Below are 18,601 nucleotides of genomic sequence, written 5' to 3'. Positions count from 1 at the left end.
CATTCCATTATGCATTGTTTGCAAGGAAGAAAAAACTAACACACACAGCTATGGCCCCAACCAAGTTAAATCAACACTTTACTACTAATCATAGCCACTTGTCAAATAAAACAGTTGATTAATTTCAACGACTTTTGGATTCACAAGGAAAACAATGTAAAGTTTTTGAGAAGAAGGTAACTATCAGTGAAAAGGTTCAAGAAGCAAACAATTTAGTAGCTGAGCTAGTTGCACAAAAATGAAGTGTCACACTATTGCTGAAAGTCTAATAATGCCTGCTTGTAAAATAATAGTAAGTACAATGATAAGCAAAGACGCTGAAAGTGAAATCGACAAAGTTCCTGTTTCTAATAATACTGTTAGTAGGCATGTGGATGACATGAATTTGGATGTGGACTTTATTTTGATGTTTAAGTAAACTTTATTTTGATATTTGAAAAAAAAAGATTAGATAATACAAAAAAAGACAGGAAAAATGCTCCAATTTTTTTTCTTACAATATAAGCTGACTGACACACACACACACACCCCAGCTCTTTACAAATAAATTTTCTTGACAATAATTTAGCAGTAATTGAATTGTGCTCCCCGCTGTCAACTTTTTCTGACCAAGCAAACATTTTCATAGGTAGGGGGTTCCTCGGGATATGAAAAATTATTTTAGGTGTTCCTCCATGGGAGAAAGGTTGGGAATCACTGCTTTAACCTCTGACCCTACAGCCCATTCCAACACCCTCTTGCCCCATGACTCCACCATACCCTCACCCATTACCCCTTTGCTGCCACCCCACCACACCCTTGCACTCTCCAGAGCAAGGCTGCCCCCTCTAGGGAGCGTGGCTATTACTGCTGTGTGGGCAGGGAGAATGTCCCTCCTCCTTCATGCCTCCTTGGGTAGCATGGGGGAGGAGCACAGAGCCCCATTACAGGAGGAGGGAGGGAAGCACTGATCTGCTCTGCCTCCTCCTGCCGCTGCTGGCAAAAGCAGCCGCACGGGCAGGGGGAGTGGCCGTTGGTGGTGCACACACCTCCCTCCCCAAACGCAGAGTGGGGAGGTGGGAGGGAGGTGCCTCCTGCTGCCACCACCTGAGCCACTATGGCTGTTGGAGGCGAGCCGCTGGGATCAGCCGGCTTGAGCTCTGACTGCCACCGTGGCCCAGCAGCCAGCAGTTTATGGCCCAGCAACAGACTGCGGACTGGCAGTTGGGAACCTCTGTGCTACAGCACACATCAACATGGATCAGCTATTACAAAAAAGGGGGAAGAATCTGCTGATGTCCAAAAGGAATAAGAACTCAGTGAATGTCCACTTGTGGGGGTAATAAAACATAGCTCCATTTCAGAAGAGAACAGAGTATTTCCTGATTGCTGCTAGGTCATCAGAGTAGTGGTTTCATGGAAAAGACTAAAGATAATTTTGATTTTAGGAATGCATGAATTTGTATTAGAAGCTAAGCCATCCAAAAAAGAGAGATGCTGGCAAGGCTGTTCCCCACTCTGGCACTCTGAGTGCAGAAGGTGGGGGCCTGCAAGAGACCTTAAAAATACCTTGCCTCTATACGCCTCTGCTTAAAAGCTCCCCAAGATCACAGATTCCCTGGCCTTGGAAGATAGCTGCCATCACCAAGTGAAACAAAAAAACCCTTTCTTCTTGAACTCAGGAAGAAAGCACTTGGACTTCTTCCAGAGGGGTTCCCCCAAGCTCTTTTACCACAAAAGAACTTGAAAAAAAGAGAAAACAAACTGCAATTTCTGATAGCTGACCTCTCAGTCTTAGGCATGCATACATAGACATCCTGTTGCCTCCCAGGGCACAAGAATCAAACTGTCTCCTTAAAAAAACTTTATTTTATTAACAAAACAAAAAGATATACTTGATAAAGCATAACTGATTGCTATGTGCTACAGAACAACTAAGGGTATGTCTACACTACATGCCTCTGCTGACAGAGGCATGTAAATTAGACATACCGACATAGTCAATGAAGCGGGAATTTAAATATCCCCCGCTTCATTAGAATAAAAATGGCCACCGCGTTGTGCCGGCTCAGCTGTTTGTCGGCACAAAGCGGCAGTCAAGACAGGGATTGGTTGACAAGGAAAGCCTTTTCTGATTGATCCTGTAAACCTTGTTTCACGAGGCATAAGGGATCATGTCTAACTCAAAAATCATTCCTCGTCTACTCCCATATCCGTGCTTCAAGGTCCAGTCCATTTCCATGCCCAATACTCTTTGTAGGCATGGTAGTCCTATCTGGTTCAAATCCTCATGTTCCCCCAACTCCTGGCTTAAAATTCTCACAAGAAAAACAGCAGGCAGGCAGGCAGGCAGGCAGGCAGGCAGGCAAGCATATCTTCCAATTCAATCTCAATACCTTCTCCCATTGGCTCTCCTTGCTCCCTGCCAACATCCCCTAGCTACCTGAGTTTAACCCCTTTAGTCACCAAATGCTGGGATGTTCAGAAAAGGCCAGCACTCCTCCTATCCATCACAGATGCATTGGGTGAAAGCCAGTCATTTTCCAATTAGAAGAGAAGGTTTCAAGTAGATGCGATGGGACCTGGGAGGGGAGGGAGACCAAATTGTTTTGGATTCACCTCAGAATTTTCAGAAAATTAGGGTGTTTGGTCCAGGATTATGCTTATCACCTAGAGTGACAAACTATGAACTATCAAAGAGGCATCTAAGACAAGGAGAAGAGAGTCATCCTCAGATAGAGAAGAAGTCTTCATTAGTGGACAGGTTCAGCTCACTCCTCAAATTTCACCCTCTGACTTGCTTCCCCTCACTAGAGAGATTCTTCTGGTCAGTAGAGAGGCAGAGTATGTCTATCACAGGCATTTGATCAAGGTGTCAGTGGAGCTGCATTTCAGAAGCTGATCACTAAAAACCCAAGATTAACCCAAGATTATTGGAACTAAAAAACCTCACTGTTAAATAGACTTTTCTCTTTTAACTTGCAACAACATTTACCAAAAAACAAACAAACAATAAGTTAAAACAATGCAATGGCCTTCATTCTTGTAAAAGAAATGCATGTAACAGATAAGGAATCAAACTACTGTGTGGGATTGTGTTTGTTTTTTCTTTAGGGTTATATCAAATATTCTGCTGTTTTTTATGGGTACTACAACAACCAACGGACAATTGGCTGGTTGAAATACAGGCTACCGATGGCATATTTCATGGTTGGAGTTAGTGTATTTGGCTACAGCCTGATGGTTGTTATAAGATCGTAAGTACAGTTCTTTGGGTTTAATGTTTTTTTTCCCTTTTTCTCCGAAATTCAAAGTAACCTGTATTGCATTTCACTTATTGTCAAAATAGCATATTTAGGAGCATGGCATGCCATTTTCAGCCCAGTTCCAAGGGGTTTGGAATCCATGACACAAAAGTTATAGTTGTCAACAATGGAAGCTTTTCCTGGCAGCCTAGCCAGAGAGAGCAAAGGCTGAGTGCCATAGAGACAATCCTTGATAAGGCCTCTCCAAGGCAGGACAGGGATATGTAACTAGGGCATGGTGAGATGTCTTGCCTCTGGATATAATCAAAGACTTCTCTTCTCAGGCCTCTTTTCAGAACTGCCAGCCACCATTCACACATGTTTTAAGACTGCTAAGTAGTATTAGGACACCTGTAAATGTCTGCCATTTCAACAATATTTGGAGAGACTTGTTTAAGTACCTTTGCAGTTTGCCTCAGCATTTTCCTCATTAATCCCAGGTCATAGGTAATAAGGGCTGTAAAGGACCTTCTGTGTTTTGGTCCATCTCTCTGCACTCATCTAGAATTGTCCTTTGAACTAAGCTCGTGTGTTTCATCTAGTAAACTCCAGAACTCTTCTAGTAACTTTGCCTCAGTAACCTCCTCAGGCAAATTATTTAAGCTCCAGTTGTGACGTTGCGTCAGAGTTCCCCCAACGCTGCACCCCCATAGCAGCAAGAACAGACTCCGCCAGCCAGTAGAATAGAGGGTTTATTGCTTCTCCAGGATACAGCTCAGCATAGACGTGGCTACAGGAGTCAGAGCCAGGATGCCTCAGATACCTTGGGTTAGGGGTCCATCACTCCTAGCCCCTCAGCTTAGGCTGTTCTCTTCATGTTTCCCAACCAGCAAGTGACCCTTCCCCCAACATTCACTTCTTTTGTTCCATCCCTTCTCTTAACCGGTAGGGTCACTGTCATGGGGCCCTCAAGATGCCCCCCGCTGGGCAGTGCTTACAGACAAAGGGTCATCCACAGCCCAAGCACAGCAACCAGCAAGGTACTAACACTACATCACACCTGTCACTCTCCTTCCACCCAAATTGCCAAAATTCTTCCTTTGGAAGTTTAAGTGGCTTCATTACTGATACCGTCTGTCACTACTTAGAACAGCCTCTCCCCCATCCTCGTTAGAACCTCTCTCCAAGTAATTGAAGGGCGCTATCAAATCCCCCCTCACTCTTCTCTTCTGCAGACTAAACAAGCCCAAATCCTTCAGATTCTCCTGATAAGTCATGTGCTCCAGCCCCCTAATCATTTTTGTTGCCCTCCACTGGACCCTCTCCAATGGACTTTCAGGAATCAAATAAAACTGAGGCAATAATAGATTCATGATATATGAACTCAGGCCTCCTTAAACCAGAGGTATGTATTTTAAGAAAATAGCTACAACCAGAAACAAACCAGATACTGCCACATAGAGTCTCAGCTTTGTTTTCCTTATTTACTAGGAATGACAATTTGTCTGAATTTTTGTATAGCATACAAGGGTGCCTAGTGGCTGAATAATATTTGGCAAGTAAACACCTTGCCATTTGTGTCGTCACACAGGATGGCCAGAAATGCCAATGAAAGCACAGGAGATGGGGATGACAATAATTTCACTTTCAGCTGGAAAATGTTCACAAGTTGGGATTACCTCATTGGCAACCCGGAAACTGCAGACAACAAATTTGCATCTATTACAACCAGTTTCAAGGTAAGAGCCAAATGCAATACACATTCTCTGCAGAGAGCTCCCTGCCTCTGGATAGGCTATCAGAATCTACCTTAGCAGAATTTCAAGGGAAAATTGGACAATAAGTTGGTTTTCTAAATAGCATCCCAAAGCCACCCTGGGATACAGCGATTAGCTATGGTGATTCTAGTTCATATGTTCTGTGCTCATTTCCATATTTAGGGTTTAGAAGACTACAGCAGTTTTACTTTCCTCTGGAGAATGGAGTAGGGAACTTCAGAGAGGCATAAATGAGTGGATTTCAATTGCAAGGAACTGAGATATTATTGTGGAGCTTAATCTTTCCTATGTGCCTTCTCCCCTGTTTCACTTACAGAAGCAGCAGGGCTCAGCAGTTTGGATTCAGATGCTAATTTTAATTCCACTTCTTCCCAACATAGCATGCACATGATACGATTCTTGTCCAAATTCATGGCCTTACTGGCATTTGTGTTAGTCTGCTGCCTTAGAGACTCAGCTTAAGAAATAGGATTGTTTTTATAAGCCATTCAATATTTAACTTAATCCATGCTCCTTCTTAGGCTGGTTATCCTATCTCCGGGGCTTTTCCCTCTGGGCATGTCTACACTAGGAAATTATTTTGAAATAATAACTCCTGAAATAATTATTTCAAACTAGCATGTCCACACTATAGGGAAGCCTCTCGGTATGTCTACACTTGCCCCCTAGTTTGAACTAGGGAGGCAAATGAAGCATACCAAAGTTGCTAATGAAGTGCAGGATTTAAATATCCTGCCCTTGATTAGCATATTGACAGCCGGTCGCCATTTTACAAGGCCGGTCGCCTGATTTAACTTGCCACATGTAGACGCAGTAGTCCGATCCAAAACCCTTCCCTCGAATTAACTGTTACTCCTCGTGCAATGAGGAGTAACAGTTAATTCGAGGGAAGGGTTTTGGATCGGACTACACGTGGCAAGTTAAATCAGGCGACCGGCCTTTTAAAATGGAGACCAGCCGCAAATATGCTAATCAAGGGCAGGATATTTAAATCCCGCACTTCATTAGTAACTTCGGTATGCTTCATTTGCCTCCCTAGTTCGAACTAGGGGGCAAGTGTAGACATACCCTCTGAGGCAGGCTCCATTAATGTGGATGCGCTACTTCTACTTAGAGCTCCAGGAAGCAGTGGAGAGTAATTAGTCTGAATTATTCAGGGAAGTCGTTATTTCTAAATAGTGGCACTAGAGCATCCACACTACCAGTATTTCAGAATAGCTATTTCAAAATTAGCATTATTCATCGTGGAAAGCAGGAGTTATTTCAAAATACAGTAGACTTCCGATAATCCGGAACCTTTGGGACCTAGGTGATGCCGGATTATCGGATATGCTAGACTATCAGGAGGTACTATAAGATGGATATATATATATATATATATACACACACGTACACGCACACACACACACACACACACACAGAGTATATATTGTATATAAAGTATTTTTAACCCTTTTTATTGTAGCACAAGCACTGTCCAGCGTCACACAATGCCAGTGGCAGACTGACTCACTCCCATCTGGTTTCGCTCAATTCAGCTGCTGCCTTGTAACTTGTTTTTTTGCAGAAGCTCACTCACTAGGCTCTTGCCAGTTTGATGCCGGACTATCGGGAGTGTCGTACAATTGGATGCCGGACTATTGGAGTTTTACTGTAACAAGCCCATTATTTTGAAATAACAGGCTTGGTAGTGTGGACACTCCACTTGTTATTTCAAAATAAGGGGAGTTATTTTGAAAACTCCCTAGTGTAGACCAGGGCTACATGATTTCTTGTGTCTCCTCCTTGCTCTCACACCATATCAAAGCTAAAATGAGACCCACTGGCTCTGCCAGCAAAAGTCTGTGGAATTGTGCTAATGAGAGAGATTAGTCCTAACCACGATGTACTCACTTGAACTTTCCCAAAAAATATACAAGGGAATTCAGATCCAAGAGTGTGGTTTGGAGTCCATCTCTAGTTTCAGTGTAGAAGTTGTGTTAATTCTCACAATCTTCCACCATACAAGCAAAACTTGAATGAAGAGGATGGGGGAGTCTTTTTGCCAAACATTCTTTGTTTACTCATTACATATTTATGGAAAGGAGGATGGACAAGAAGGTATTTGTGTACATTTGCATTTGTGTCTTTATTATCATGTTACAAGTACCAACCAAATTCTGCCTCAGTTGTGCTGGTATAAATCATAACTCCTCTGATGTTAATGGAGTCATTGTGAATTTATACTGATCTATTTCAGAAAAAAGCTGGACCCATATTGTATTAATTCTAAAGAAAATTGTTATGGAAAAAGCAAATACTGAGAAGATCCACTATAGAGCTGGTGGGAAAATGCCAGTTATTTGCAGAAAAAAATTAATATCCCATGAAAAGTTTTGGATTTTCAATACAAATCCAGAAGTCAACAACTGAAAAAGTTGTCAGTTTTTAAAAAACATTTTCAATTTAAAAATCAAGTTTTGCTAACACATTTTGGTTATGAAAAGTGAACACTGAATATTTTAATGGAAAACTGAACAAAAATGAATGAACTTTTAACTTTAAAATTATTAACCCCTAAAATATTCAGTTTTGGTGTTACAGAAAATTTCCATTAACATTTTATTCAAAAAGCCACTTTTTTATTCAAAAAGTCTCTTTTGAAACATTTCAACCTGCTGGGATCAGCTCTGTGCACAGAAGAGCCAAATATAAAATGAATTGGATAAAACATCTCTAGAATTTTTGAGAGGAGCAGAGAGAAATGTAGGTATCTACATACCTCAAATGATTTTATATAATGAGAAACCAAATGCTTATATTGTTGTGGAAGGAAAAGTCAGTGGTTAAAACGTTATATTCAATTTGATACCATACAAATTTTTTAGCTGAATCCTACGCCACAAAGTCCTTGAATTTCTTGAACTTAATTTGCTACATTATTCACACTCAAAGTGAGACCTTGAAAAAAGAAGGGAGGTCACATATGCATCAAAACAGATAAAAACAGAAGGATCTTTGCTACAAAAGAACCAGCTTTAAAGGTGTATTTGATTTAGGGCTTTTGGGAACTCTCCAGAGAAAATTATTGGCACAAGCTGCCAAGGTAGTGGGGGGGGGGGAGGTTGTTTTTAAATTGCTTTTGGCTCAATCCTGAAAAGCCTGAACCATTCTGAACCTTTTCCTTTTATTGTAGGAGTGAGCAGGTAGATAGGGAAGATTTAGGATCCCAACAATTCAGAAAAATGCCACATCACGCTGAGGTGTAAGGGGCTTTTTAAAAAAAGCTCTAGTATGGGGAAAATCCTTTACAATACTTTGAAAAAATGGTTCTACCCAGCTGTAATTAAGACACACCTTGGATACCAATCTTCCTGGTTCTGAAAGCACAAATTTGTTCCACAGGTGGTCTAATAAGTGTATGTTTAGACATTACAATAAATGTACAAGGCAAGGAAAGGGTGCTAAGATGACAAATGTGCTACAAACTCAAGAGTGTGGAGAATAAACTGAACTAATGTTACAAAGCATGTGAAGGAAAGACATTTTTTTCAGTTGCTTAGATACCAGTGATATGAGGCTGGGTAACAAGCAAGAGGAATTGGAATGCCTTATTAATAAGAAGAAATTTGATATAATTAGCATTACTGTAAATGGGAGGGATGATTCACATGATTGGAATGTTATAATCACGGTTATAAGCTGTTAAGGAAGGTCAAAGTCAGTAAAAGTGGGTGGCACTCTACATTTAATGCTCTTTACCTATTTTATTGGTAACTCAGAAGAGCAGGATCTTGAATGCATACAGCCCAATATTCTAACTGACAGAGGCCAGGAGAGGACACTGGTGGGGCTCTGTTACAAACCACCAAATCAAATCAGAGAACAGGATGAGTTACTCCTTAACACTCATCTATGTGTGAAAAGAAAAAACATGTTATAGGGAACTTCAGTTTGGGTGGCTTATGCTGGAAGTCCATTAGTTTCTATAGATATATAGATATTTCCAATGCAAACAATATTATATCTAACATGAAGAAACTATTATGTACCTCACTGTGACAAAGTATTTAATTACTGGACTGGAATAGTGTTTGCCTACTAACAAAAAATTATGACCTGATTACATTCAATTCAGGCAACCCAAGCAAACAAATATATGCTTCAAAAACTCCAATTTTTTCCCCAAAGTGGAGGAAAATGTTGAGTGAAATAGGGAGGAAATCTTTAAACAGAAAAAATGTTTGAATGTTTATGAATGAAAATTGAGACTTCTTTAAGAAGAGTTTATTAAATGTCCAAAAAGCCATGATTTCACAGTCAAGAGAGCAAAAAGAAGACAGAAATTAGAAATTAATATATATATAAAACCAATGGGGAAAAGGGGAAGACAGAGCAATTGATATAAATTAAATTATCAAGTGCACAAAATTGATAAGGCGGCGAGGAGTCCTGTGGCACCTTATAGACTAACTGAAGTGTAGGAGCATAAGCTTCATGGGCAAAGACCCACTTCGTCAGATGCATGCATCTGACGAAGTGGGTCTTTGCCCACGAAAGCTTATGCTCCTACACTTCAGTTAGTCTATAAGGTGCCACAGGACTCCTTGCCGCTTTTTCTGATTCAGACTAACACGGCTACCCCTCTGAAAATTGATAAGGGAAGCTAATGACAACAGGACAAAAAACCCACGGTTAGTAGGGCAGTGGACAATATAGAGATTTTTAGGAAACCAGAGGCAAAAGAAATCTAGAAAAATTGGAGAGGATGGAAAAATGATCTGACTGGAGAAAAGTCCTCATAACAAGAGATGTATCATTCTCTTACAGCTTATCAAAAATAAGATTGAGAAGCTTGAATACAGGTTAGGAGTACTTTCCTGGGGAGGGGGTGAAGGAAAGTACTCAGAACCTGCATTTAACCAGTTCTTTAATCTAGCAAAGAAAGGCTTAATGAGAACCAATGGCTGGAAGATGAAAACATAAACGTTTAACAGTGAGAGTGATTAACTAGTGGAACATTGGGGAAAACTTCCCAAGTAAATGGTAAATTCTCCATCTTCTGATGTCTTCAAATGAAGACGGGGTGCCTTTCTGGGAGATTGCCTAGTGTTTGGCTAAAGCATTTGTCCTCAATAACAGCATGGGGTAACTGATTAAATATTATAGTCTGTGATAATCTAATTGTCCCTTCTGGCCAAAAAATTCCATGACTCTGTCTGTCTGCTACAATTCTTTAAAATGTATCTATTTAAAGGAATCTATTGTGGATGAACAAGAAAGTAACAAAGATGAGAACATCCATCTGAGAAGATTCCTTCGGGTTCTGGCAAATGTGCTTATCATATGTTGCTTGTGTGGAAGTGGCTACCTTATTTATTTTGTGGTTAAACGGTCCCAGAATTTTTCAAAAATGCAAAACATAGGGTGGTATGAAAGAAATGAGGTAAGAAGAGTTTGTTTCTGATTTTCTGTGGCATAGACTTGGGTTGGAGACAAGTGAAGTAATTGTTAGCATGTAGACAGCTGCTAAGCCAAAATATTGTGAGTTCAAGTCTCCTTTTAGGATTAAGGTTAAAATGTTCAAAAGCACCAACGTGTATATCTGAACAAAGGGGGTGGATAGTTTCAGAGCTTGGATACATTTACTTGGGCTCATGTTACAGAGCTAAAAATAGCTATGTAAACATTCCTGTTTGGCTGAAACTCAGGCACTGAGACCCGCCCAGGTTCCAGCACACAAGGGAACATCTACACTGCTATTTTTTAGCTCCACAGCATGAGCCCCACAGGTCTGCCATTTGATCCAAGTTCTAGTATTTTCTGCCATAAGGTTGTTCCACCCACAGTATCTTAAGTCACTTCAACTAAGTACCATTAACATTCAATGGGACTTAAGTGCTTTGGAGAATTTTATCCCAAGTCTCATAGCTGGTATTGACATACAGTGTTGTAGTAGAAGGGTCCTCGGTTGTTAGAGGTGCCTTCCCTTCAGATAAAATAGTTAAATTGAGATCCCTTCTGTCCTTCTCTGATAGAGCTTGTTGAAAAATAGAATTTCCAGCCTGTAGGAAATGCCAAGACGTTGACATCCAGTTTTGCTACATTTTGGGGTGAAAAGTTGAAATCTCAGAATTTTTCACAGAATGAAGTATTCCTGAATGTGTTTTGTTTTGACCTTATCAAAATGTTTCATTTGAACTTCATCATTTCAACTTTTGTTGAATATTATACACACACACACACGGAAGTTTTTCTTCACTCAGTGCACAGACAGCCTGTGAAACTCCTTGCCAGAGGATGTTGTGAAGACTAGGACTTTAACAGGGTTCAAAAAAGAGCTAGATCGATTCCTGGAGGTTAGGCCCATCATTGGCTATTATCCAGGATGTGTAGGAATGGTGTCCCTAGCCTCCGTTTATCTGGAAATGGATGACAGGAGAGGGATTGCATGATGATTACTTGTGTTCCCTCTCTCTGGGGCATCTGGTATTGGCTACTGTCAGCAGACAGGATACTGGGCTAGATGGACCTTTGGTCTCTATGTCCGTTCTTATGTTCTTAAATACAAGTTGAAATGATAAAGCCCAAACTAAATGTTTAGATCATTTCCTGAGAGAATTTTCACAAAATTGATAATTCCTGAAAAAAAATTTTCAAGTTAGCCAAATCAGTATTTTCCAACAGAAAAATGTTCCTTCAGAAAAGTTTTAGTCAGTTTTAACCAATGGGGCTTTCCTACTGATGTTTTAAGAACTTGTGGCACTTTTCCAAAAGAAAGTAATATTCCTCACGACCAACTTCTGGCCAGCATTCCCTCTCTGAGTAAGGTACATGTGTGACCAAAGATAGAGTCTATGCATCATTACTGACTTTATAACAAATCAGAGTTCCAGGTATGTTTTCCCCCTAGTCAGCAACATGTTCTTAAAAGTGTGAAGGTGACACGCATTCAAAAAGAAATCAAGGTGATTTTATGCACAGGTTGAGAGCTTAGTTTCTATTATATTCTTTCTATATTAAAATAGGATTATTGGACTGGATCCTGAAAGACTTCAGCTGACTTTAAAGTAAATATGAGTTGCGGTTAGCAAGCTCCTTACAGAACTGGGGTCATGAGAGCATCTTCTGTTGACCTTTCTGATAACATAAATGTTCTGGCAAAATGTGTAGGTCAACCCACATTAGTAAGCCTTTGGGACTGTAAGAAAAAGAGTAAATTAGATATGCCAGGAACTGAAGTCATTTTAGCTCAAAACACCTCATAAGCCCATCAAAAGCTCCAATCATTTGCTGACTAACTGCCTGCAGCCGCTAAATTGTGCAGATGTGTCACTGTTTAAGCCTTATTACTGTAATTGGACTTCGTTAATAAGGAGCAGGGACTAATCTGGCAACATGCATAGCATAACTGTCTCAGCACTATGTACTGTTAATACATTTCCTGACCTGAATTCATGGAAAATTGCAGACTCTGAAAAGAGATGTCAGCTTCCTCTTTATAGGCAGTTAAGTGGCCTTGATATTCAAAATCCTCTAAGATCTAATTTTGATAAGTACTGAAAATAACATCATTCTTGTTATTATTAACAGCGATTCCCTCATTTGGCAGGTTGAAATTGTAATGTCCTTGCTAGGAATGTTTTGTCCTCCACTGTTTGAAACCATTGCTGCCTTAGAGGATTACCATCCTCGCATTGGATTGAAATGGCAGCTGGGACGTATCTTTGCTCTGTTCCTTGGGAACCTCTATACCTTTTTATTGGCCTTAATGGATGATGTCAATGAAAAGGTAAGTAGTACTACAGTGAAAGAAAACAAAATCTGTGTGTGATCATGATTTTTATAGCTAACCGGAACAAAAGGCTTCCTTGCAATAGGGTATTATTGAATTTTTTATTCAGATGCATATAAAAGTTTTTTTCACAAATCATCCCCACTGAACAACTGCTTGGAGACACCATTCCTCTAAGACTTTCATGCATGGATTCCAGTTGTTCATTCATTATTCAAAATGGAAATGTTAATACCACATTTTGGAAATGCTACGTTACCACTCTCAGAAATGAGAAACTGGAGAAACCCGACTGAGCCACTCTCAGCTACTAGAGATGTACAAACTTCTATTATGCATGTGGGCAGAGAGATTATTCTCTTCTGTAATGGCTGAATACTAGGGCAACTTGAATATTTTTATCGGACAAGGTTTGCAGTTTCTACTAGTGCACCACCTCAGCTATGGGTTTTACATCTGTCTTTGGAGTGCTGCTGACAGATAAAGAGCATTAGAAAGGGAGACGTGTCTAAATGATCCACAGAAAAACACTTGAAAATGAGAACAATAAAAGGAATCAGGGAAGATTATTCTGCCCTGAAAAATGATCAAGTGAAAACAATCAGTAAAGGCTCCCTCTGAATCTTTGTGGAAAACATCCACAAAGTGCAATCTCTCTGTTGACAGTGCCCAAATTCTGATGCCTTTTCTCACCTTGAATGAAATTTTACAACATAAGAGATCCTGGTCACAAGCAGTGAGCTGCACTTGGAGTCAGGTGTCCATTAGCATGAGCAAAGGGATCGGACTCAGGGCCAGTAGGAGCACTGCCAGCAGCAGGCTCTGCAAAGGCAACATTTTATGCATTCAGCCTCTATTTCCAGCTTTCTCCATTCATGCGTCATGCATGACCTGTTTAAAAGTGATTTCAGGGAAAGCGATGTCCACCCTTCCACAGCAGAACGTAAGGTCTATGCACCACTTCAGCCGTGGTATGAACTTTATGATGAACAAGACTGTTTATTTCTTGAGCTGCAATGGTTCTATACGGCAGGGGGAAAGGGGGACCGCACCCATCTCTATTAACCATGAAACTGCTTAAAAGGGCAGATCAAGTTCTCTAGGACTCATCTAGTACAGGCAGTCCCCGGGTTAAGTACAAGATAGGGACTGTAGGTTTGTTCTTAAGTTGAATTTGTATGTAAGTCGGAACTGGTACATATTGTAGGGGAAACTCTAGCCAAACATTTCTCCAGAGCTCAGTTTTCTTCTCCCACACCTCACTTCCCTCAGTCCTTTATTCTCAAGCTGAGGTGTCTGCTGAGAAAAGCCGCTCCGCATCTCCCTGGTCTGCTGGGGGGGGAGGGTGCTAGCTTCGCGTCTCCCTAGTCTGCTGGGGGGAAGCAGCTAGTGCGGGGTTGCCTCACCCCGTTTGTAAGTAGGGATCCGATGTAAGTCGGATCCATGTAACCCGGGGACTGCCTGTACTCCTGTTTCAAAACTATGGGGCTGTGTGTGTGCAGTGGCACGGTCCACACAGCCAATTAGAGCATGGCAGGCAAATATGCTAGTGTAGATGCACAGCATGGTTTGCTGCACACTAGGTCTCTTTGTAGGTAAGCCCCTAGATGCTATTATGGTTTGCCCTCTGTGTCTGATATGTGCTTTGATCTGGTGTGTTGGTTTAGGTCCAACACTAGACATTTTCAGATGGATATGTCTTTTCTGTTTTAGCTGACTGAAGAAGTAGCGATAAAGAACATTACATACTGGACCTTGTTTAGCTACTATAACTCATCTGCAGTGAACAACAGTGATGTTACACCACCTCCTCTTGATCCTGCAGATGTGCCTAGAGGCCCTTGCTGGGAGACAACCGTGGGCATTGTAAGCATTTTTGCAGATCTCAGCTACAATAATATTTAGACGTTTCTTAGCGGTTGCTGTTTTCATTGGTAAAATTTAAAAACCAAGTCTTTGACGTTTTCTGCCCAAATGACTAACATAGGTGCTTTTAAAAATTTCTGCAGTAGCAGTAGCTCTGCTGCACAGCATAGGGGCCTAATTCTGCAAAGAGCCAACTCCCTTCTTCTAGCTAATGGAAGCACTCAAACTACCACTGACATCATTGGGAATTACAAGCATTCCTTCCCTCACAGATGAAGCTCTATGAAAGGAAGTTGATCTTGTGGGCAGAGCATGGGTTATCATGAGACCTAGGCAATATTCCTGGTTAGGATCCCAACTCTATGTTTTGCTCTGAGCATTTAGGACAAAATTTTCAAGAGTGTCCAATCTGAGACATTTTCATGAAGGCTGATTTTCAGAAGCACTGAGCAGCCAATACTGGAAGCTATTACAACGGGTGATGTAGACTGTATTGTAAGTTTGGTCATGCATTAAAGAGCGATTTTTAATTATTATTCACCATGTTTCACTCAGTATCTAATAGAAAGACTAGATAAAGTGAGCCTGGGAGCTTAAATTCATAAAAAAAACAACCTCTTCTAGGCTCAAAAAATCATGGACTTGATACAGACACTGATTTTATGTTTCATAACAACAGTCTGTAACTCACTACCCCTCCTTTGTGCTCTAACTGCACAGGAGTCACCTGCCCATCTCCTTTTGAATGGTTTCTTGCCATGTGTGTTAACTCCTTATGCTTAAGGGTCTGTATCACCTTGTATACTTGAACCTCTGTACCCTGGGTGTCCCTGATTTGGGACCGTGGTAGACAGAAGAGGAAATGGCTCTGCACACTGCTGCTCCCCCTACGTCCCCAGCAGGGGTACCAGTAGTGCAGCAACATGCTTCTCCAGAAACTTTTCTTCACCGCTCCCATAGTGGCAGAGCATGGTGCCTGGGAGCGGACTGGGGTGCAGAGTCACATGTGTCCCCGAGAGTAGGGCACCAGGTAAGCTCCCCATCAGTTAACCCCCTAATGTCCAGACCCCTCAGCATCCTCCCTGGCCCAGAAAATTCTTTTATCTGGCATACCAGTCTCCCAGGGTTGACGGATTAAAGAGGTTCAAGTGTATTTAGCTCTGACAATCTAATTACCTTTTCCAGACCTCCACAAGTGGCTCTAGGGAGCACTGTTCCCTGTAAGTTGAGTGCTTGGGTGACCACCCAGGAGAGATTCAAATGCTGTGCAGCTAATTAGCAGAGCGCCCAGAGCCCACAACTGGCAGTTACTACTTGTAGTGCACATCTGCACATGCCTCAGTACATATAACAAAATTTGTTCTGCACATGGATGGAAAAAATTAGAGGGAACACTGTTAGGGGTGTCAAAAGTTTGTACCTTTCACCAATCAAAATTGGCCCAATAAAAAGATATTACCTCACCCAACTCTTCTCTCATAGCCTAGGCCAGGGGTGAGGAACCCTTTTTGGATCAGAAGCCGCTGACCCACAGAAAAATTAGTCTGGGCCACACACAAGTGAGAAACAAAAAACAAAACAAAAGAAAAAAATCTTCACAGATGTGACCCTCCAGCTGAGAAGTAGGAAGACTCTCCCCACATTCCTCTTGCACACCAGAGCCTAGGGGAGGGAGATGGGAGGAGGGCCAGCCTTGTAGATTTTGTGCTGGTACCCCAATCTTGTGGCGGGGCAGTGGTGGGGCTGGAGCACCAGCACATGCTCCCCAATGTTGGGCGAGGGGGAGGGGGTCCTGAGCCTCAACAGCTGGATTCAGGCAAGCTGGGGGCCACATCCGGGGGCCTTAAGTTCCCCACCACTGGCCTAGGCCAAACATGGCTATACTAACACTGCAAATAATTCATAAAGGAGCCAGAGAATTGAAGGCCAGAAGGGACTACCAGATCATCTAATCTGATCTCCTGTATATCAAAGGCCACCATCACCTACCATCTGCATTCCAAACCCAAACAACCAAAATAAGATCAAAACAACTGAACTTAAACCTAATAACTAATATTAGTCAAAAAAACCCACCAGCAAATGACAGTTGGTGGCTGTAATGCACCCTGCCTTCTTGAAACACACAGATGGTGAGCATTACCAAAAGTCAGAAGACAGGAAAAAGGCCCAACTTCTACTTTGTTTTAAAGGTCACTTATGTGAAGAGACACAGATTAAGGGAGAATATAGTCTTATAATGCACCACTTAAATTACAGTAGCTAATTGCTTTTTCCTTGTGTTATATTGCAGGAATTTGTAAGGCTCACTGTGTCTGATATTCTGGTGACCTATGTAACCATCCTGGTGGGAGATTTTATTCGTGCTTGCTTTGTCAGATTTGTGAACTACTGCTGGTGCTGGGACCTGGAGGCTGGATTTGTAAGTCAGTGTCTTATTGCTGAAAGGATATAAACAATTTTAGCCTTTTATTTACATTATATAATAGATTTTTTAAAACCATCAAGCCTTAGTTCAATCTAATTTGATATTTTAGATGTTTTAGAAAATAGAAGACTGAAAGGGGACATGACAGCAGATTTAAAGTATCTAAAAGGGTGTTATAAGGAGGAGAGAGAAAAATTGTTCTCCTCAGCCTCTGATGACAGGACAAGAGGCAAGGGGCTTAAATTGCAGCATGGGAGGTTTAGGTTGGACATTAGGAAAAACTTCCTAACTGTTAGCGTGGGTACACACTGGAATAAATTGTAGATTCCACAACCTCCCTAGACATCTCTGGAGATATTTAAGAGCAGGTTGGATAGAAACCTGCCAGGGATGATCTAGATGGTGCTTGGTCCTGCTGTGAGGGCAGGGAACTGGACTCAATCTCTCGAGGTCCCTTTCAGTTCTAGTGTTCTATGAGTCTATAATTCATGCAACATTTCTCTGCAGGTCAATAAAGTTCACCTCGGTGGGAAAAAAAACCCTGTCTAGTCCTACTAACATAAGGGCTGACTTGAACCCTGCAAGATTCCGTTCATTTCAGAGTTTGTGAATTAAACTCTGCAGCTGAATTCACAAGGAATCAATTATGTGTTCACTTGCAGATTGAAATTTGTTTAGCTAAATGTTCAAAGTCCTCCCCATGTAGGTCACCTCCTTAAGCCCCACGACCTTCCTATTTAGTGTTCACTATGGATGATGTAGGATACATTGGTAACTGTGTGAATCCCTTGCAATATTATATGCCCTTCAATATAGTGTTCCTTCTTCTGTACGTTTGCACGCAGTTTCTTCCAGGCTGAACAAAGAGTAGGTGCAAGAGTTCACCTCAGGCAACACAGAGGAGCATAAGGCTAGATATAAATGGTGTGCAGTAATTGGACCCTTGAAAATGACATCAGCCATCGGGAACCACTCCAGTAACTAAGCAAGAGACTAGTTTAAAAACCGTGTGTGTGTGTGTGTGTGTGTGTGTGTGTGTGTGTGTGTGTGTGTGTGTGTGTGTGTGTGTGTGTAACGGCATGGATTTGCCTAAATTATAGAAGCAAAACAAAACAACCACCAACACAAAAGAACTCTGAGATTAAGAAAATGTACAATCCAGAATCACTTTGAGAGGAAGTCTCCCCGGTTACAACCAGCTACAAAAACGAAAGGAATTACAGCTGTCCATACTTTTATAAGCTCAGTTGGGCACAAGAGTGTGCATTTGGCCTGTCAGAGGCCTGCTTTCCCTGTAAGGCAGGCTAGATTCAGCCTTGCCCATAATCTAGCAATTTAGGGTAACTAGTGATCCCAGATGAACATGATGGAATAACAGACCCTGGTTGCAGAGGACAATTTAAACAGAGCTGAATTCAGAGGGAGGAGGCTCAGGAGAGAGGAATAAAGAGGATTCCCACTCTGGGAAAGGCCTGAGAGGCAGACAGGTTGAAAAGATACTGATGGAGACTAGGTTAGGATCGTGTGATCC

General features: G+C 41.5%; 1 protein-coding gene across 1 annotated transcript in view; it reads left to right on the top strand.

Moving 5' to 3' along the window:
* The window catches only part of TMC2 (transmembrane channel like 2), a 62,477-nt gene that overhangs the window by 22,576 nt on the left and 21,300 nt on the right, over window positions 1–18,601 (top strand). Inside the window, exons 9-14 of the mRNA XM_075919832.1 lie at window positions 3,094–3,236; window positions 4,816–4,963; window positions 10,239–10,427; window positions 12,594–12,773; window positions 14,490–14,642; window positions 16,936–17,064. Of these exons, the coding sequence (XP_075775947.1) occupies window positions 3,094–3,236; window positions 4,816–4,963; window positions 10,239–10,427; window positions 12,594–12,773; window positions 14,490–14,642; window positions 16,936–17,064 (942 nt within the window). The remainder of the gene's footprint in view (window positions 1–3,093; window positions 3,237–4,815; window positions 4,964–10,238; window positions 10,428–12,593; window positions 12,774–14,489; window positions 14,643–16,935; window positions 17,065–18,601) is intronic.

This window comes from Pelodiscus sinensis, chromosome 2 (assembly GCF_049634645.1).
Source record: "Pelodiscus sinensis isolate JC-2024 chromosome 2, ASM4963464v1, whole genome shotgun sequence".
NCBI classification, from domain to species: Eukaryota; Metazoa; Chordata; order Testudines; family Trionychidae; genus Pelodiscus; species Pelodiscus sinensis.
This window is presented reverse-complemented; position numbering and strand designations above follow the sequence as displayed.